The 21,554-nt window shown below is 42.9% G+C and overlaps 1 protein-coding gene across 5 annotated transcripts; it reads right to left on the reverse strand.

Moving 5' to 3' along the window:
• Positions 1 to 468: 468 nt before the first annotated feature.
• OXTR (oxytocin receptor) lies at positions 469 to 20,099 on the reverse strand. 5 transcript variants are annotated; one of them, XM_053288149.1, is made up of 4 exons: positions 19,930 to 20,099; positions 18,247 to 19,751; positions 2,897 to 2,974; positions 469 to 720 (listed from the first exon to the last, which is right to left on the reverse strand). In XM_053288149.1, the coding sequence occupies exons 2-4, from the start codon at positions 19,169 to 19,171 to the stop codon at positions 689 to 691; spliced, it is 1,035 nt and encodes a 344-aa protein (XP_053144124.1). In that variant the 5' UTR covers positions 19,172 to 19,751; positions 19,930 to 20,099; the 3' UTR covers positions 469 to 688. The 5 variants fall into 5 exon arrangements, with proteins under 5 accessions (XP_053144124.1, XP_053144122.1, XP_053144123.1 ...); XM_053288147.1 differs by having other exon boundaries at positions 469 to 2,974; positions 18,247 to 19,513; XM_053288148.1 differs by having other exon boundaries at positions 469 to 2,974; positions 18,247 to 19,516.
• Positions 20,100 to 21,554: the final 1,455 nt, after the last annotated feature.

The raw sequence follows: 21,554 nt of genomic DNA on the forward strand, positions 1-21,554 counted from the left end.
CAACAAAGCATCTGCAATAAGAAATGGTATAGTGGCCAACATACACTGCAGCATAATGCAGGCAGGCAGTGCTGATCCACCCACACTGCTGCAAGCTCACAGTGAAGCAACACTGGTCTTGCACCTTTGTGTAAGTAAGAGCGCAAATACTTCAAGTAGTGTGCCACCTGCACTCCAGAAACACTAGTTAGATCAGAAACACATCAACTGACCGCCAGCAACCCGTTCCTGATCTAACTGGTGCTTCCAGACTATCACTGCACTTCATTACAAGCCTGCAACAGCACGGGTGAATTGGTACTGCCTGTGTTATCCTGTGCTGGATGTCAGCCAATGTGTGTTTGGTGCATTATGGGTCTATTACGTTTACACTACATTTACATTTACTTTACATATTCTGTATGATGCAGCTTGCATCCCTCCCCCATTTGAGTTTCCACCCACTGGTTCATTTTCAGTGCTTTCCTCTTAAAGAAGAACATAAACGTTTATTTACATCGAAATCTCCTTTTTTAGGTACATATATGACTTGGTGAATTACACAGCAAGGAAGTAATATTCACATAATATTTATCAAAGTTATCAACAATAAGAGTCCATCTTAAATACAACTTTTAAAAATTAATATCAATTTGTTTACACTTGCAGACTCCTAAGCACTTGAGTGGTATAAGGTCCTCTTCTTAAATCACTGGGCCAACTTCCATGTTTCATAAGATTCTACAGATGTTACCAAAAATTGCAAGGATATGTTAGGAAAGGCCTGCAGACTAGCTATTAATATTAGTAGTAGTCAATGGAATTACTCCTGTAAGTCACAGTAAATTCTCCTGAATAATCATTGTGGTGGTGTTACAATGGTGTAGCCTTGTAAAAGGACAATGGATCTGTCACCCAGCTTCTCCAGTGCATTTCCTCGAGTGAGCACTTCAAGGCTCACTACTTATGCAATATTCATAACACACTCAGTCACTAAAGCAAAGGTTAAAGGTTAAAATATTTATGTTTGGAATCAAATCCTACAGATTCAATCACTCTAAACTGCAGTAACTTTGGAGCACAATCTGGCAGTGCTTATTTTGAACCCTTGCTGGGATTTTCCTTTCAGACAAGGAACATCATCATCAGAAAAGATTATCTCACTACTACTAGCATTATTTATTAAATGTCTATTCTATACTATCCTTTTGGATAATTTAAAAATACAAAAATGAAAACCTGATGAAATGCAGATAAAAATAAACAATGAAAACATCCTCAGACTTATTCCCAGCCACTAAAGAGATCTTGCCTGGATGTGACGGAGCCAACCTATATATGCAGTGGAATTGTGATACAGCTTCTTGAGGACTGTAACACATCAAATGTGTCGAGCTGAAATGAGTTTGCTTCTCAAAGAATTCTCAAACCTCTTCTTTGCAGGCTTTGATAGACACTCAACACTTCTCTGAATTCCCTTAAGGATGAATGTCTGTATTTGACATCCATTGAAATTTGATTTCAGTATTTAATATCTGACAGTTATTATTTTGCAGGGTTACTGAACTTTCAAAGAGTCACACCTGTGAATGTTCAAAAGGAAGTCAAGTGAGCTTTTCTGAGTCAAGTGACATTTCTCAGCAGGGCTCTACACAATCCTGTTTTGCAGTGTTTAATAGTTGACATGCAACAGTATTAAGAACTGAGCAGTACTGATAGCTGACATGACCATTATGTGAATAGTAGCTCCGTCTGCCAAGAAACTTATGTATGACTGGCACAGCCTTGTGAATTGCAGAGAATTCTGGGTTATGTTCTAGTGGGTATATTCAGTTCACACAAGGCAGTGTTGGGCCTCACTACCAACCATAACCATCTGAGAGTGCCCTAAAACACACCGAGCATCACCGCCCCCCTGTAGTGTACAATGCAGAGAAAGTGGACTTCAGCTGTTCTCAAGAACTGTGATAAGCTTTTGTGTTTCTCAGAAAATTATTTACAAACCAAAATATAAAATATTTGACAATTCTTGATGGTTAGCATGCAATAATATTTACAATCAGCCAGTACTTCACAATTGAAATGTCTCTTCAACATTTCTCAGAGCAAAATGGAAATGGTGCCACTGAAAATATGCTGAAACTTGAATGTTTGTAAATATTGATTTTGGTCTAAGAGCCATTTTTGAGCACTCCTTTGTGAAATGCACTCCTCATTTCAAAAAACAACAAACACCAGCATGTTAGGCCAGTCTATATATGACATACTGGTTTTCTCTGTGCAGTGAGCTTCTTTTGTGGCAGGGCACCACAGTTTTATGTGGTGAGGCATTCTCAATACCTCAGTCCAGGGCAAGCTATACCATATTATTCTGCTGCATATGTGGCTTAGGAAAACTCCACCAGTTCCATCTGATCAGTGCTCCATTATGTCTCTGGTCTGTCCATGTAGGCAGATGCTACAGACTATGGAGTCTAGTATGCGTTTAAACCTTACAGAACAGAGCCTTGACTATGATCCATTTCTTAGAAGACAGCTATCTTTCTGTTATACCTGCCCCTCAATTAAATAACAAATACCCCTGCACATTTACACACACACATTTTAACATATTTTATATATAATATATTATATATGTATTTACATCCAACCCCAACCCACATCCCAATATAGCTTTGAAACCAATCCTGAAACCAATCCAGCCAACTTGTCGCAGCACAGTCCGTGGAGAGCTGGGTTCTTCCTCCTCATGCTGTGGATGGCTGTGTGAAGCTCCTCTGGCTGGAGCTTTTGAGACTCAGGACAAATGTGGAGGAGTTGCTTTTCTTGCTGATACTCAGATCACATCCTTGCCGAGACTTTAGATACCGTGATGAGCAACAGAGGAACCGGCGTAAGAGGTCATGGAAAAGATTACCTGTGAAAAGCATGTAGATCCAGGGATTACAGCAGCTGTTTAGGCTTGCTAGGAGCGCGGTGATGACGAATGGCAATGCTGTGGGGTGAAAATACATAAAAAGAATATAAACAGTGTGCAGTTCTGGGAGTTTTAAATATATGATGATTTCCCAAAGAAAGGAACCTGACCCACAACTTCCACGTTCCCAAGGGTCAGAGACAAACTCAGGAATATTAGACATGCTTGGCTTTTCCGCAGCACCATACATATATTTCTGGAAATATGTGGTTTATACAGGAAATTGCAATATAGAGACAAAAGGTGAGAAACATAAGTAGGTACTGCCCAAAAGATGGTGAATCTTAGCACATCAGTCTGTGCAATATCAGATTTCCGATATCAGAACTGGTACAATATTGGGAATATCAGAAATATCGGAATTAATTCCAATATGATACTAATGGGCCCCTATTGTATCAGAATGATCAGATTAGGACTCTATAATTTGATTTCCAATCGGAGCCCTATAGAGGTCAATGGGGAAATGGAAAAAAAATTGGGAATGGCTGGGTATAGGCCTTTGAAAATTGGGCACATATTCAAAGTGGCTACTTTGAATCAAATTAAATCCTCAGCGTCCTGTCACCCTGTACTATGTGTATGCCATATTTCAGAGCCCGCTGCCCAGCCATTCCTGAGTTATGATATTTCCCTCCATTTCCCTTTGATTTCTATGGGTAGATTAGGAAGTGAGTGCTCTGCTTGTTTGTTTAAAAAATTAAAAAACAGATGCACTGATTTGCTTCTAATTAAATACACACACTCCTGTCATCCTGCCCTAGATGTGTTCCTGATTTCAGAGAATTATGACTGGCCATTCGGAAAATATAAAATGGGGAGCTGAAAAGTAGCGTGCTTTCCCTTTTTACATTGAGTAAAAGAGCCTAGAGCACCTTTCTTGGGCCTAGAGCACCTTTCTTATGAGGCAAGACTACAATACCTGGGGCTTTTTATCTTAGAAAAAAGACGACTGCAGGGAGACCTGATAGAGGTCTATAAAATCATGCATGGTTTGGAGAATTTGGAGAGAGAGAAATTCTTTTCCCTCTCACACAACACTAGAACCAGGGGTCACTCCATGAAATTGATTGCCAGGAGGTCTAGGACCAACAAACAGAAGTACTTTTTCACACAACGTGTGATCCACTTGTGGAACTCTCTGCCACAGGATGTGGTGACAGCCAACAACCTGGATGGCTTTAAGAGGGGTTTGGATAACTTCATGGAAGAGAGGTCCATCAATGGCTACTAGTTGGAGGGCTGTGGGCCACCTCCAGTCTCAAAGGCAGGATGCCTCTGAGAACCAGTTGCAGGGGAGTAATGGCAGGAGAGAGGGCACGCCCTGCCTGTGGCTTCCAGCAGCATCTGGTGGGCCACTGTGAGAAACAGGATGCTGGACTAGATGGGCCTTGGGCCTGATCCAGCAGGGTTGTTCTTATGTTCTTAACCTATATTTTCCAGGGTGTACAGGCTGGTCTAGTAGTCCTCAGTAGTAGGAGACCTGGCTTTACCATGAAGCAGCCTGCCTCAGGGGACAACCTGTGTTCTCTTTCATGGACAGAAGGTTGATCACCGCATGATTATTGTTTTACCAAACTAGGGAGGTGGTTGTCTGCCTCACATACCAAGATTTCTTGGGCCATCTCTGGATGATAAAGTACCCTCTTGTGTTGTTTTTTGTTAGACAGAGTGGTTAGAGAAGTCAGAAAAGAGGAAAAACGGACATGTTCAAGTGTAAGAGAGAAATATGAGCTGCTCGCCACCACATACACACTTTTTAATGGCACTTAACTTTTCTGCCACAAATCCTAAAACAAAAAGTTTGTAATCCCAGTATGCCGAATTCATTGCTACCACAGAGAGAAAATTAAGAGGCTACTATGCCATTTTACACATATATTTCACTCAGCAGAAGAACTGTAATCTTCTCAAAACTCTATAAGCAGCTTCAGGTTAGGTCTGAATCAGTAGCGGCTGATGGGCTTTGGAGTGGGGGGGGGGGGGCAGGGGAGAGCCCAGTCACTGAGGCAGGAGCCTTCTCCCCACCCCTGCCCCTTCCTCTACATCAGCAGGCTTGGGTATTTATCCAAGCCTGCCAGCATGGAAGGAAACAGAGGGGAGGGGCATAGAAGTGGGGGCAAAAGTAAAAAACAGAAAGGGGGGGCAGGGGGAGGCAGAAAGCAGAAAGAAGAACAGAAATGCAGAAGCAGAAAGAAGGACAGAATCCAGCAGGGATTATATCCCCCTTCCCACCAAACAAGCTAGTAAAAGATCAGACTTACCAGCAGTGAGGGAATCCTCTGGGGCAGGGAGCTTCTTCCAGCCCCTCCTCTCCTGCCTGCAACTTCCTCATTTTGTCTTACTGGCTAGAACAGCTGCTTCTCAAGCTGTTCCAGCCAATCTGATTCCCATGGGGATCCTCCTACACTGCCCCCAGGAAGAAGGGGGGGCACATAAAAATATGCTCCCTGAAGCAACCAGGAAGTGTATTTTCAACCTATCTCAGTTCTTCCTGGGGGCAGTGCCAGGCGGCGCCCTCTAGGAATCAGACTGGCTGGAGCAGCTTGAGTAGCAGCTGTTCTAGCCAGTAAGACCAAAAGAGGAAGTTTCAGGCAGGGGAGTGGGGCCTGGAGGAATCTCCCTACTCTGAAGGTTTCCCTGGCTGCTGGTAAGTCAGATCTTTTACTAGCTTGTTTGGTGGGGTGGGGGGGCGCAGCCCCTCCTGCCCTTACTGACTGAATTCACTTGAATTGGACCACTGGTCTGAATTCAACACTAGTCTGAATTCATCTGAACTGGACCCGTTTGGGGGTCCAGTTTACACAAATCAGGTTTGAAAAGTCAGTTCTTTCCATAGTTCCCTACTCACTGCTCTCATACTTTGACTGATTGCTCCCTTCTGGCCTCACAAATTCACCTCTCCCGAAATATGTTCATGGATTTCAACATGGTAGCAATACTGACAACAGTAATAGTGGGAAGCAACGAGTGATGGCACGAGGGGGAAAGGGGACACGCGGTGCCACAGGGAGCGGCAGAGAGCAACTATGACAACATCAGTAGGTATAAGCAGTAGGCCCCAAACCTGAAATCTACCTCCTTACACAGTCTTAATTAGGTGACTGCAAACATGATTTAACTAATAATGTGGGGGAAAATATTCTTGTGTTTAAGCCACATCGTAATAAACTTTTACTGCCAGGATACAAATGTGTTCATCCTGTCTCATGGGATTTATGATCTGTTGTTTATTTGTGCTAGGGTAAAGGTGTAACTCACTAAAAAGCAAGTATAGGATGACTGCTTGCTACTGTTTAATGTTCAAGGGAATAAATAAAGCCTTCTGGAATTGCAATGTCAGTGTGCCAAATGGAAAATGAAGAAGATGGGCACTATTCCACACATTCACTACTTTTTAAATTACCAACCATTCTGCCCCCTCAGCACTTTGTTGTATTTTCTGTAAGGCCTTCTTATCTAAGTATGTCCATTAATAGGATACATTTAAATTGACAGTAGGGACATTTCTGCCCGTTTTCTTTCAGATATAAGAACATTTCAAATTGTGCATGTGCATGCACACAAACACACATGCACTGTAGGATCCCTGTAATTGCCAATCAGGCTGCTTAGTACTAGGGGTGGAGAGCAGATTTCTTCAAGTACAGTGCTTTAGTTTTTCCAGTGTAACTGAATGGCAGCCTTTTGTGTATATGAGAGAAAGGAATGAAGTGCACTCAGGGTAGGGTTGCCAACATTTCATTGCCAAAAGGAGGGACACAAGTTCCAGAAGGAGAGACACAAGTTTGGGATGGGAGGGCTGGCTGGGGGGGCCGGAAGGTGTATGCAGTGGTAATCAAGAGCCTGAGTATCATTGATGTATATGTAATTGTATTATATGCTACTGAATAATGCCAGCATTGTTATTATTTAGAACATATTCAAGTTATACCTATAGGGACCAACATTTCATCCTTGAAATGAGGGACATCCTGTGTAATGAGGGACAGTTGGCAAGCCTAACTCAGGGCCACCATTGCTATGGCAGTCAAACCCTCCTGTCTTTGGTAACCCCATCCATTAGGAATCATACCTATTCTGCTTCTTCATTCTGGGTAGCTTTATCTTGGCTGCTGTTCCTTGGTCATGCTAGAATGTGCCCCAACTTCAGGAATTTGTGTGTGTGTGTACACTGATAAAGCCTGTTCTTGGGATCAAGAATTAGAGGGTAGCAGGCAGACAGCAATTGCTTTCCCAGCTATTTTTATTTTCCATGGGATTCCTGTCCACTCAGCCCATTCTAACCTGGGTAGCGCATCTTGTTTACCTTGCTTTTAACCAAGTGGGACAAAAATAGGAGCTGTCCTACCTCGGTCTTTGTTCGTGTGGTTAAATAGCTGTTTTAAACAGGCCCTGGCAGCCCGTGGCCATGTTTGTCAGAGGATGCTGCAGCTAAAGGGGCCAAGGAGAGAAGAGCTGATGGTGCAGTGAGGGCTGCCTCTCTCCTGGGAGTGCAATGCATTCTGGAATACCTCCTTTGATCCTCGGTGAACCAAGCTCCTGGATTCTAAAATGGAAATCCCAGCTTTGCTACTCGTGCGAGTGCTGAGTTTGCAAAGACAAACAGATGCTCTGCTCATCTGTGTAGATCAGGGTAGCAATCCTTTACCCACCAAAACCATTCCTAGATGCTCACATGAAAGGCCGTATAGCCATACTACAGTGACCCCTAAGAGGAAAGATTGTTTTTCATTCCCGTTATAACATCACCTACTAAAAGCGGATACATACAGTTTATGCATTTTCATTAGACTGGCAATAATTGCTAATTTGTTCAATATGAGCCATGTAACTAAATAAAATAGCACAATATCCTGTCAAATACAACATTATGAGCTGAGCCAGATTCATATCCAGTTACTTATCTCTGCAGAGTTTACAAATGTTCTATAATAAATTTAATAAGCTATATATATTACCCAAAGTGTTAGGTTTTAAAAACTGTTGCAAGCCAGACCTCCCTGAAAGACATTTTTATCAATAATGAATGATAGTTTAGTAAATATTGACAAATATAACTCCTTTCCAGCATGAACAAACAGAAAAGTGTCCAGTAAACCTTTCATACACAATTGAAAGGTTTTAAGTTGCTATCGCAAACACGCTTACCAAAGAAGTAAAAAAGAGCCAAATCAGTTGAGACTTATCACTATTTGGCCTTGTTATTTTGTAAGTGGCAGCTGGACAGGCCCCAATCTGGATTGGGACCATTATCTGGGGCAAAGTTCAATACCCTCCACATATCATGGTCCTTCTGCACATCAACTCCCCACCATCCATGACTGCAGCATCAGTGGGAGAAATCAGATTTCCAGAAGCACCCATGCCACTACCAGGTCCTAGGAAAAAAGTGTCCTTTAAAATCCCAAACCACATGACATTTCTCCACGTGCAGTGTTCCCTCTGGCCTGTCCCTGACCTCACCCAATCACAGGATGTGTTCTCTACTCTAGGATGGGTAGGATTTGGTAAGTGGGGAAAAGAGGAGAGGTGGAGGAAGGGGGGAGGGGAGCAGGAGGCAGCAGCAGCAGGGGGGAGTGTTAGATATTGCTGTCAGATTTCTGACCCAACAATATACTGACATGGCCCCTCCTGATAGTCCGATTAAGTCAGATCAGAATCCAACAATTTTGGGCTAATATATATAACCATAATATGAAGGGAAGGGAAGGTTGTGCCATTGAGTCGGTGTCGACTCCTGGTGACCACAGAGCCATGTGGTTTTCTTGGTAAACATGCCCTAAATTCTAAAGCGTTCAGGTGCCTAAATAGGAAATTTTCAGACTCCTATAAAATAGTCTAAACTTTGGGAAAATAAGGGCACAATGAATAAGGAAGCCATTCTGGGTCAGTTCCAGACATTCCAGTGGGACTTGCATATAGGTTTTCCATATTTGCAGCACATATCTTCAGTGCAAAGCTGCCAGTCCAAATGTTTTCCTATCATACCACAAGTTTGAAGATGAAAGCCCCATTTGCATGTAACATGGAACCGAGGGTCCAATGGACCTGCAGTTCTGCCCCCCGCCCCACACTTACCTGTCCGCATTCAGACAAAATGGACAAGAACCAAACTATAGTTAGGGAGACTGCAGAGAGGCAGGGGAACTGGCTGTGCAGGCTTCCTTCTGGCTTGAAGGACAGTCCCAACAGCCAATCACAGCCAGAGAGAGGGAGGAGCTTCCTCTCTCCATTCCAGTTACAGTGAGCGCAGCCTGCAATTCAGCACACAGATGTAATGCTGGCAGCTGCAAACCTCAGGTAGGAGCAGCAGAACTCACTACAGCCCCAAGTTTCAAATTGGAGTTTGGGGAGGCTGGGGCAGCCTCCCCAAACCAGGGTTTCACAGATTTGGACATACAAGAAATTCAGCCTCAGGCTCCTTCAACTCTGGTTTCCTGTTACATGTGAATGGGGCCAACATCAAGTGGCTCTAGTGGTAGCTTTTGTGCATGTGCTCATACATTCAAGATGTTTCATATTCACATTTACATCAATGAGGTTTAATTCATACAAATAATTATTTGGGAATTTCTGCACACACACACACACACACACACACACACACACACACACACACACGTATCATGATTATATATGATCTATGTTTTTTAAAAATACTAAAGATAATACATTTGAAAGGTAGGCAGACTTCCCCAATGGAAGATTTGCTATTTTTTGGCTAGAAAGCTGGAATCAGACATGAAAAGCTAAGCTATGCTGGCAACTCAATTAAAAGTTTTTCTGGATGCTTTTGTGCCAGATTCTTAAGATCCACTTACATTCCCAGGAAAAATGGCCCCAATTTACAAGCTTTGTTGTGGGATACTGCATTTGAAAACCACTACATCATAGCCATTAAATCAATATCCTGGTTGAATTGTGAAATAGTAGGTTGACCTTGTCTATCAACACAGTTGCTCTCCTGCATCTTTTCCCATCACATGGTCACTTGGGTGGGGAGTAGTCTGTACTGTGTTACTGGGATTCCTGTTTGAAGAATTCTCAGCACAGGGTTGTTCACATTTAGGCTAGCAGAAAAGAGAGCTGGTATAATATAATGACTGAGAGCACAAACTATGAAGAAACTAAACTATCACGCTATCACAAACTATCAGTTCTCATCTCTGCCATGAACTCATACTTTAGGCAAGTTTCTTCTCCCAGTGTCCTATCCGCAATATGGGGAAAATGTTTGTTTGTTTATCATCATCATCATCATTGCAGACCTCTTGTAAGGATTACTGAGATAATGTATATGCAGCATTCTGGACACTCTAAACTGCTTTATAAATAATAATAATAACAATAACAATAATAATAATGATAATAATAATTATTATTATTATTAAAAGGGCAAAATTATTGCCATGGCATATGTGATCATTTTCCTTTACCTATTATTACCATTAAGTACAGAAACAGAGGGTGATACAATTGACGTTTCTTCAGATAGGGATGCTTGTAAGTAATCCAGCCACTTTTCCATGTTCTAAAAGACATCTATACTAATGTTGATAACGTGTTTGTGGAATTGGTTCAAAAGATATGACGGACGATAGCATCCTTTGGATCACATGGCTTACTCATGATGAAAAACAAAGCAGTGACAAAAGCAGACTCCATTAATGAAAATGTTTTGGCGGAGTCTATAAGATGTAACGAGTGCAGATTAAAAGGTACCAACACTTCTGACGCACATTCACTGATAGAAAAACATAAATACTGTGTCCAGAAAGGCTCTTTACAGCTCCACATGTGGATCAGGGTAAACATTTTGCTCATTAGGAACCTTCTCATCATGCTGCTCTGTCTCAAATGCGTTTTTTTGTATTCCAAACATCTGGTCAGCCATGAATCTGTTAACTAGAGAGCTTTACTGGGTGCATTGTTAGCTTGTATTTACATACACCTTTCCAGCTGACTGCATAGCACCCTCTGACGAGTGCTATTATGAAGCCCAATCCTATGGTTGCTTTCTCAGGAAAAACAACGTTCTGTGGGGCCAATCAGTGATTGTGCTTAGAATTTCATTCAAGCTCAGGGATCTTTCCCTTGGCTGTTTTTGCGTCTTTGGACTAATTTCTTGAATTGTTCTCCATTTCCTTGTAATTTGAATTAATTAAAAGTAATTAAGGAATCAGTTTATGTTTTTGTAAGATAAATCAAAATGAAGCCAATAAACTACATTTAAAAAGAAATGTGGCTGCTGGAATATCCTTCATCCTACCCAAATGGAAAGTAAATTTTTGAAGCCTAGTGAAGCCTGGAAAGATATTTACAAGGAATCTATATATTTAATTCTCTTAGCCAGCATGCGTGCCCAGGATGTGGTGACAGAACTCTTACAACATGCTGCGAGAGTTCGGGGCTGAGGGAAACGTTGGTTGGGGGTTGGAGGAGGGGGAGCCCGAGGATGAGGGGGTGCCGCTCTGGCAGCTAGCGAGGGTGGCGAGAGGAGAGGAGGTGGCAGGAGGCGGAGCCACGCCCCCCCCAGAGAAGCCTGGCTGGGCGGGCGGCAGCAGCCGGTTCCCGAAAATGGCTGGGCGGAGGCTGGCACAGCAACTGGGGCTGTTGTGGCGGGCATGGGGGCTGGGAGGGGGGAGAGCGGCGGAGGAGGCAGCCAGCGGGCGAAAATGACGGGGAGCGGACTGGGGTGGAAGGGAGGGGGGAAGTGGCAAGGAGAGACTAGCGGCATAGATGCTGTGTGCCGGTTCAGCTAGTGGCAAATAATAGTAGTGCCATCATGTTTTATCTAAGTTTAGCCTATACATAATGTGATTTATTAAGGCTTTTGTGTGTGGCGGTGGGGGGGAGAGTTTTAGTTAGCTGCTGCACTGAAAAAAAGGCTTGTCCCCCTCCACTACCATGACAATCATCTTCACCACACACACACACACACACACCACACACACACACACACACACCCCACTACAGTTTCTGGGATGTTTGAAAAGGGGGTCTAGGCAGGTGGTCTAGGCAGGTACTCTAAAAGATGAGCCACAAATGTGGGTTATACTCACGAGGACAGTTTCGATAATGCATCTTCCTCAATCCAGCCCATCCTGTGAAGACGACCTAGTGCACACAGGTCCATCTAAGTGCATGGTTGATTACTGTTTTTAATGTAGTAAAGCAACTGTGAGATTAGGTGGCATTTGTATTTTTACTTCCTGCATGTATATGTGGGGACAGCACAGTGGGTCAGCAGCAGAGAGGAGATGTGTGCATTTCATCCTCTATACATGATAGGCCAGATCAGGGGAGACATATCATCCAACCTGATCCACTGTCTTTTAAGATAGCAGTTATCAACTGGATAGAAACTATTAAAGGGCACCCAGGCACAATTCAATTTCATGGAAGCTCAAAGAGACTTGGAGAGCATCATATGCAAGTAGTCTCCATTACATTGCACCCTGGATTGACAGTGTGATAAACTACATCTGGTTCCCAGTCTGCCAGGTACTCACCCCTGTTTTAGACCACTATAAGAAACAAATATGCCTCTTTCATTGCATTCTGACTCCAGCTCAAATTTCTTTTCAGCAATAAAGAAGATGATTATTACCATATTTTTCTCAGGACAGGACAGTGGTATCCAACATAAAGGGACCCTGAGAGCAAATTCTTACATTGACCTACAGCTATGTATAATCAAATCCTGAGTAAACAAGTGATGTCACTGTGGGGAAAGTGTGGGACAGCCCTAGATTCCTAGAGAGGGAGCTAGGAATCACATCTATTATTCAATGGATTACATCTCAGGATCCAGTTCATTGGCTTGGTTCACACAGTCATATGAATCTAGGTTTAATTTGGTTTACCAACATTAGCAAGATTGTATGGACCCACACAAAGGTGAAAATCTCAGATTCATCATGGGTCATAAGCCACCATGTTGTGGGTACACATAATTATGCACATTAAACCTAGATTCAAATGACTGTATGAACCAGACCAGTATCTAGGATGACACAGCCCTGCTAACTGGGCAATGGGGCACCATTTTAACGTGGTGATTCTCTTTATTTAGCAGGGGGAGAATAACTGGCCCTATCCATCCCCAGTACATTACCTCCATGACTGTTGCTGGTGTCTATCATATGTTTCTTTTTAGATTGTGAGTCTTTTGGGGACAGCGATCCATATTTATTTATTTATTATTTCTCTATGAAAGCCATTTTGGAAACGTTTGCTGAAAAGCAGTATATAAATATTGTTGCTGTTGTTGTTGCACACACATTCTTTAACACAACTTGGTGCTTGAACATGATGATGCCCTTGGGCATCATTGTTTTTGTAATAGATTGTTTGAAAGTGATTTTTGGTTATTCCCTATCAGGATGTCTAAAATGGGGGCTTTTCCAGACAGCATTTGATTCGAAAATGAACAAGAGATTTCCCACATGATCCATATAACGTCAAGGGATGTTGTGCTATTTTTAGTGCCATCTGCTGGCCATTTGCTGACAATCCATGAAAGAAGTACGGTACTGAAAGGCCATCTCCTTTCAATGTTACTCTAAAATGCCACCTGGAAAAGCCCTCGGTGGCTCCTTGACCTCAATTTGTCACCTGTGCCTTGCCAGCTCAAAGTCACCCACAAGATCAGGGAAGTCCCATTCCTTGGCCTTACCCTTATCAATTATTGGAATACTTGGCAGGCAAAGCGTTTCAAAGACATGTTTTGGTTGGAAACTAACTTATAATTTTTGGCTAATAAAGTGCCCCATCGGAAGTAATTTAATCTCATGTACAGAGTAAGACTCTGAGCACAAAGCAACAGTGTTCAAGCTATGACGCCTGTACTGCGAAGCTCTTAATACCATTTAGCAGTTCTATTCCCAATTGAATTTGTTCCTCACCTTTCATTTTCCTGTTATCTCTGCAGAGAGTACAAGAACATCTCCATTCCCCATTCTTATTCCTCTTCCCCACCTACTGTTTTCTCTAAGCCATGCCTTTCATTTTCTGCCATGCCTTTTGCAAACAAAGTCGCTGCTGTCTAAATCTAATTTTGTTAGAGGACATCTGAAAAGTTTTCAAACTTCAGAAAGCTCTGCTTGAAAAAGCCAATAACATTTTTTGATCCATCAGCAGTGTAGGCACATCATCCTTTCAGACACTCTGGCAGTTTTGACAAAAATCCTTCAGGCATCTTGGAATGTTAAAATGAAATAAAAATACCATACATTGGATATGGAGGTAGATAGATAGCTTTCGTAAGAGGCATTTGATCCCCTGGAAACAGGAACCTGGGACATAGCAGTCTGTGGGGAGAAGGTGCACATCCATGGAGCATGCAGCCAAGGTTTTATCAGAGTTGGTCCAGGCATAGATCTACCCAAGCATGGCACAGCATGTGGTGGGAACAGAGCTTGCTGATTCAAGTAACTTGGGCTATGAGGCACAGCAGCCCCACTCAGCCTGCACTGTTTCATGTAATTGCTTGGGTGGAGCAACAGGGTTGTAGTAGCTATAATTGAAACAAAAGGTTTCAGAGAACGTGGGCCCCTAGCTCCTGAAGTGCCACCAACTCCACCCCTCCCTATTTTCTTCATCATCTCCCTCACTCTGAGGGGCCTCCAGAGAGAGGGATGAACACGAGCCTCCTCTCCCCTAGCTACACCTCTGTGGTACAACAACTGCAGCTGCTGGATTTCCTATGCCTGGATTGTCACCGATGTTCCCTCTAAGGCATGTGCATGTGTGTGCGCCCACAAGCTTTTTTGATGCCCACTCAGTTTGAATCAGAAAGGCCCCACTCTAAATGCACATGTGCCTTGATACTGCTGCCCAGAACAAAACTCAGTCTGCACAGAGACGAAAACAATCAGAGGGACCACTGATTGCCACTGGCTTATGCCAGTTGTACCCACATAGAAATGTGTTGGACTCTTCAATATATTCTTGAATATAAGCAGGGGCATAGCAAGGTTGGAGTGGGCCCAGAGGAAAGATTTTAAAATGCCCCCCCCTCACTGAAACTCAGCTCATGAAGTAAAGAAATCTTAAATGAGGCTGAGTAGTGGTAACAAAAAGCATAGTAAAAAATTTTTTATATATATATATATATATATATATATATATATATATATATATATATATAAAAAACACCTATGTGCCACAATACAACATCACCCTAAATTATTTTTTAAAAGGTTTTGTAAATTGTGGATGATGCAAGTCATTTAATGGTTCTAGAGAAAGACATGATGTTCTGGTAGCTCCAGGTCTTAACACTCACACATCAGTTTCGGAGGATGAATACAACTGAAGGAAGCCCGGGCAGGTGCGCGGCTGGGGGAGTCAGTCATGTGACTTGCCTCGGGGGGGGAGGCAGTGGTCCCCCAGAAAACTGTCTCCCCTTGCACTCCCCTTATAGTTACACCCCTGCTTGGAATATATCATGTGTAGAGAGAAACCTTAGAGAATGTCCAGGCTCAGCTTTGAAGCAATGGTATCATTATTTCCTTCATCACATATGCATCTTCCCTTCCCTCAAAGGAGCTAAGGGTGGCATCCATAGACTTTTCTCAGTTAAATCCCCACAACAACCCTGTGAGGAAGGCTAGGTGGAGAAAAAGCAGCCTGTCCAGCCGCTCAGTAAGCTTTATATCGAAAGAAGGATTTGAGCCTGAGCTCTCCACAGCCAAGCCCCAAGGTTCTAGACACTGCAACGCTTTGGCTTTCAGTGGAAACTAGATGCAGCATTAAGATCTGAATATTTTCCCTCTCGGGAAAAACTGATGGAATTGTCATTTAAAGTTAGGAAAAATGATTGAAGGAGAAAGCATTAAACATTCTCTCACCCTGCCATTCCTCCACTTAAAATTACTTATCCTGAGGCCTTTTTTTCTCTTTTTCCAAAAAGGAAAAAGAATGGAGATAGTTGCTAACATGAGGCAAATTACTCCAAGTAGTCCCACTGGAATTAAGCAATGCCTAACTCCTTCTTTTAATTTCAACAGAACTACTCTCAGGAATTTGCCTCATCATGTCAGCCAGTGTCGCTTCTAGTTTGGCCCTCACAGGGGATTCCTGGCTCAAGGCTCCTGCGTTTGCCATGATAACAGTGAGACCAGTTACTAAAGCTGGGAATAATAGAACTGGGAGGCAACGTGAGTCCTTCTAGTCCTGAATTGTCCATTAGTGACCTGTGGGCAGAATCCAGCTCTGTTTTATCCAGTTCACTGAATGGCCACCAAATTTTGATCCATTATATCTTCACTTTTAAAGAAGATATAATTATTTAAAAACAATATGAGAGGCAGATATATTCTCCTCCCCCCACCGCATGTTATTTTGCTCCTTGGAGTTTGTATATGATATCCTGGATACATCAAGCAACTATATGTTCTTTGTAATTCTGAAGCCTTTATTGCTAAGTAGCACTGATTTCTTTACAGATCCTGACATCCTGTGAAGGGGTTCAAACTGTGCAGCACAACACAGTTCTGGTCCCTGAACCATACTATGATCCCTGAACATACAAAAATTGTGTGTGTGGTGGTGGGAGGGGGGCGTTATCTATCTGTATGTGTGTGAAGAGATGTGCAGCAGCAACCTGAAAGCTCTGTCTGTGGTGTTTGATCGATGATGGTGCATTTGCATGGCCCATTCACATCTAAGTCACCACTTGTGCTACATCCATCAAGGAAAGAGCACACATGTGTCCCAACTCATTGATAAGATTTGCTGCTTTCGTGGAGTTGACTTGGGGTTGCAGTGTAACCAAGCAATTTGAAAGGGGACCTCAAACACATTTAGATAAAAGAGAGTGCTTCACACTGAGAAGATTGCCTCCTCCATATCTCTCATCTGGAACTGAGCACTGCCGATAGCATTATGATAGCCAGACCACTTACTGATGCATCCATTTGCCACTAGCACTAGTGTTCAGAAGGACATGTCATTCAGATAAATTCAGAATGACTCTGGCATTTGGATAAATAAAGGTGCTCCCTAGCATAGGGAGGTAGCGCTAAAGGCAGCAGGGGAAGGGACAAATAAGACTGAGGTGAGCTTCTTGCAAGTAAGTGATAAGCATATCCATATGGTCCATATGCTAAGAGATAACTTACCCCTGCCCAGTTGGGACAAATGGGAAGCTGCTTTAATATGTAGAAGGAAAATGGAATAACAGCTACTGCACTTTCCATTAAAGGAACCCACCATTATTATTTTCTCTTTGCTCAAAACCCACCTGGCACTCTCTGTCTGTCTATCTATCACATTTCTAGACTACCCCATCCAAAGGCTCTGGGCAGTGCACAACAAGTTTAAACATAAACACAAACACCTTTAAAAAAACACTGCTTAGAACAATATAAAAACAATTTAAAAACAATTCAGAACCATTTAAAACCAATTAAAATACTTAAAGACAATTTTAAAACCTTGGAAGGCCAGGCCAAACAAGTAAGTCTTTAGGGCACTCTTAAAGGCCAAAAAAGAGCCTAAATTACAGATATCTGCCAGGAGTGCATTCCATAGGCCAGGAACAGCTACAGAGAAGGCCTGACTCCAAGTCGCCACCAGACGTACTAGTGGTAACTGGAGATGGACCTCTCCAGATGACCTCAACATGCAATGGAGATCATACAGAAAACGGTGCTCTCTTATTAGCCCTTTGCTCAGTATCAAACTACTCATCAGTCATTGCTGAGAACCTGGCCACTCATTCACAAAATCCCTGAAGCCTCCAAATCATAGGCTGACTCTGTACACTCAGAAGTTAGCCAGCTTATCTCTTCATCATTCGTTCTCACTTTAGGGTTAATCCTGAATCACTTTGCTAAAGCTATGTGCACAGGTCTATAATATACCAGATGCCTCCATATGAATTATTTTTACTCCTGATTTACTTACCTTTCTGTCAAATTTTCCAAAAATGTCCAGGTGCCTCATTTTGCAGGCAGGACAGTGAGGGACAGAAATGTCAGGTCCAAGGTCACAAAAGTACCACTCCAAGTCTCAAAGGATCACATCTCATTCATCTCCTACCCAATAACTCTAGCAAGTAAAGCAGTCTTCTCCTCTTACCACCTAAACAATGCTTCATCATTTGGTTTTTTGCTGAAATGTTTATTCAGGCTCAACCTCTCATAATGCAGATCCACCATACTGAAAATGAGTTCAGATGGCATATATTTCTGTATTTTAAAGAAATTATTCTATGGCAATTCTCTACAGTTATTGCATGAGGCTTAGATAGCATAAGAAAGGAAGAGGGCAAACTGTACCTTCTTTTGGAGGATTCTCATCCCATACACTCCACATCTGCACAATGAAGAAAGGAGTCCAGCACAAGATGAAAGCTAAGACTATGATGAAGGTCATTTTGACTGTTCGGATTTTGGCTTTGGAAATGAGCTTGACACTACTGACCCTGGAGAGTGTGCCCCTGTGGACATTACTGGAGGTTAGATTTGTACTGGTGTCATGGATTGTTTTTAGCCTCACATTCTGCCAAATTTTGAAGCTGATCAAACCATAGCAGACACTCAACACAAGAACGGGGATGATGTAGACAGACAAGGTTATCCAGGTGATGTAGGCTTTAGATCCCCAAGGCTCAATGAAATCTGCCCAGCAATCGAAACCCCCATGTTTCACTTTCCTCAAGGAAAATATCTGTAGCTGGGGGGTGCTAAACAGAAGGCACACTATCCACGTGAGGAGAACAGACAACCGGTCAGACCTCCTGTGTAAAGATCTCAAGGGTTGACAGATGGCCAAGCACCGGTCCAGGGACATCAGCAAGAGCATGTAGGTGGAAGCAAACATTCCCACCACCTGCAGATATTTGACCAACCTGCAGAGATAATCTGGCCCATGGAACCTGAAGGTGATGTCCCAGATGAGCTGAGGCAAGATCTGGAAGATGGCCACAGTCAAGTCAGCGATGCTCAGGTGTTTCATGAAGAAGTACATGCGGGAATGCTTGTGACGGGTAGTGTGGATAGCCAGCAGGACACACAAGTTTCCAGTCAGGGCAAGCACCAAGATGAGGCACAACACTGCCACCTCCACTTTTGCTACATACTCATTCCTTTGCAATGGCCAGGAGGTCATGTTGGACTTGGAAGTCTGGTTTTCCATGGTGGAATTGCTCTGGGAGCAGTTATAAATCCATGGGTCACTCCTATAGAAGCACAGAGGATCCATGGCAGGCTCCTTTCCATCCACTGCCAGACCACAGCTGGGGTGATCCAAGGGGAGCCTCCTTCAGTGCACTGAATTCCCCTATATGCCCCCTCCCTTTTGTAGGACTAGGCCTGTCAGTCCTCCTTTCTTTTGTCTGTTGGCTTCTTTCCTCCCATGTATTTTCTGTCCTGTATTTTTTAAAAAAATCTTGTTTGCTCACTTTGGATCTGGGTCCTTCACTTGAGTTTGCACATTGAGTGGTTGTTGAGTTATGAGTTCTCCTGCCCCTCTGCAGGTGTCACGAGACGGGTCTGAGATCCCAAAAATATCTTCAAAATAACTTTATGTGTTCTTTCTTTGCTCCTGCTCCTCCAATCACAGAAAAACAAGATAAGAAGTTTTAGCAGAAATCAGGACCATAACATCCCTGTCATCCTCCCAGTGCAGGACTCCCAGATCACAGCTCTCTCACTAAGCACTCATTCAATCTCAGGAGCGTTTCAGTCATTTCAATGGTTTGTTCCAGTTTACTTTAAAACAACAATGAACTACTGCTCATTGGCTCTCTGAGTCCTTTGAGCTGCAGTGTTTATTCCAGCTGCTTCAAGTAAAAAAAGAAGAAGTAATAATTCAAATAAAGGAATATGGACCCATTTAGAAAACAAACACACCCCCAACACAAACACAGGAACATACACAGGCACATACACACACACACACACCCCTTTACACATACTCACTAGACATCCCCTTCTCAGTTGTAAAGGAATCCTTCTTACCTTTAACTCATTTCTTTCTTTTAGGAACTCCTTGGCTGAAGGGTTCCTTTTCCAGGTAAAATCATTTAAATGCTAACCTTCTCCAGAGGAAATTATCTAAGAATTTCAGCTGAAGTTTTTTGGGTGTTGTTGGTTTTTTGGCCCCTGTGACACATCTAGCCGCTCCACAAGTTTGCTCTCAAATGAATCCAGGAGGACAGAAAGGAGAGCAGAGGAGGAGGAGCGGAGGCTGCAGTCAGCCTGTCAGAGTCATTCATGGACAAAATATACCGCTACTATGTCTATACTGCGGTTTTTTGTTTTAGCCATTAGGTGGCGCAATAGGCCACCTCTTCTCTCCCATTCCTTTAAGCTGATCAAGACTCAGGACTGAAATTTTACTCAGGGAGGACTGCATTCTACATTAATTTTAAATATATATGTAGGATTGCCAAACATCCAAAACTGGTCTGGAGTCTCCAGGAATCGGCACCAATCTCCTGGAGATTCTAATGGCTTGATATTGGGGAAAATATATCCAGGAATGGCTTCAGTCAGTGTTGGTAGCCCTATGTATATGGTTATGCATAGGTGTGTCTTCAGGTGTTTGAAAAATATCGGCCAGAATCCAAGAACTGTAGCATTTATTCTGTAAGCCCAGGGCTGTGATTTGATTTGTTTACTCCAACAGGAAGGAAATTACCAGGTCCTCCAATCAACACCATGCTGCTGAATGCTGATGCAGGAGCAACTGCTATTGAAACTGAGGGAGTTTTAAAGGCTGATTGCAATGTGGCATGGGGTCTGATATTCAAAAGAAAGAGGTAGGAAATCCAGTAAGTCCAGCACAACCCCCTTGCATGAGTCTTAGCAGCTCTTTGGACTGGACATTCCAAAGAAAGAAGAACTCCAGGAGGTCATTAGGGCCTATTCTGATGAACAGTCCCCAGAACACACTATTAGGAAGGAACACACCAAGAGGACATTGGGACATCTGTGGAGGACATCCCAACAGGCGCACTGTGTCTCTTCCTAATCACAGGTGCCGGGAGCTATATTGTTGGAACTGGCCCTTTGATGAACCTTCTCACAGGAACAGAAAGCACTTTACATTTTCAGGAACCTCATTATTATTATTATTATTATTATTATTATTATTATTATTATTATTATTACATTTATATCCCGCTTTTCCTCCAAGGAGCCCAGAGCGGTGTACTACATACTTGAGTTTCTCTTTCACAACAACCCTGTGAAGTAGGTTAGGCTGAGAGAGAAGTGACTGGCCCAGAGTCACCCAGCTAGTTACATGGCTGAATGGGGATTTGAACTCGGGTCTCCCCGGTCCTAGTCCAGCACTCTAACCACTACACCACGCTGGCTCTTTTTATGACCAGTGTTCTCTCTAAGGCATGCACATGCACGCATGTTTTTTATGTCCACTCAGTTGATTTTAGATCCCATTCAAGTTGAATTGGGAAGGCCTCATTCTTAATGAACATGAGTACAACTTCCTTGATGCTGCCGCCCAGAACAAAACTCATTCTGCACACAGATGAAAAAAATTAGAGGCAATACTGCTCATGACACCTGGGATGTTTTTATGAGCTACTTTACACAAGTCTGTGACATGCAGATAATTATTT

The sequence above is a fragment of the Hemicordylus capensis genome, chromosome 2, assembly GCF_027244095.1.
Source record: "Hemicordylus capensis ecotype Gifberg chromosome 2, rHemCap1.1.pri, whole genome shotgun sequence".
NCBI lineage: Eukaryota > Metazoa > Chordata > Lepidosauria > Squamata > Cordylidae > Hemicordylus > Hemicordylus capensis.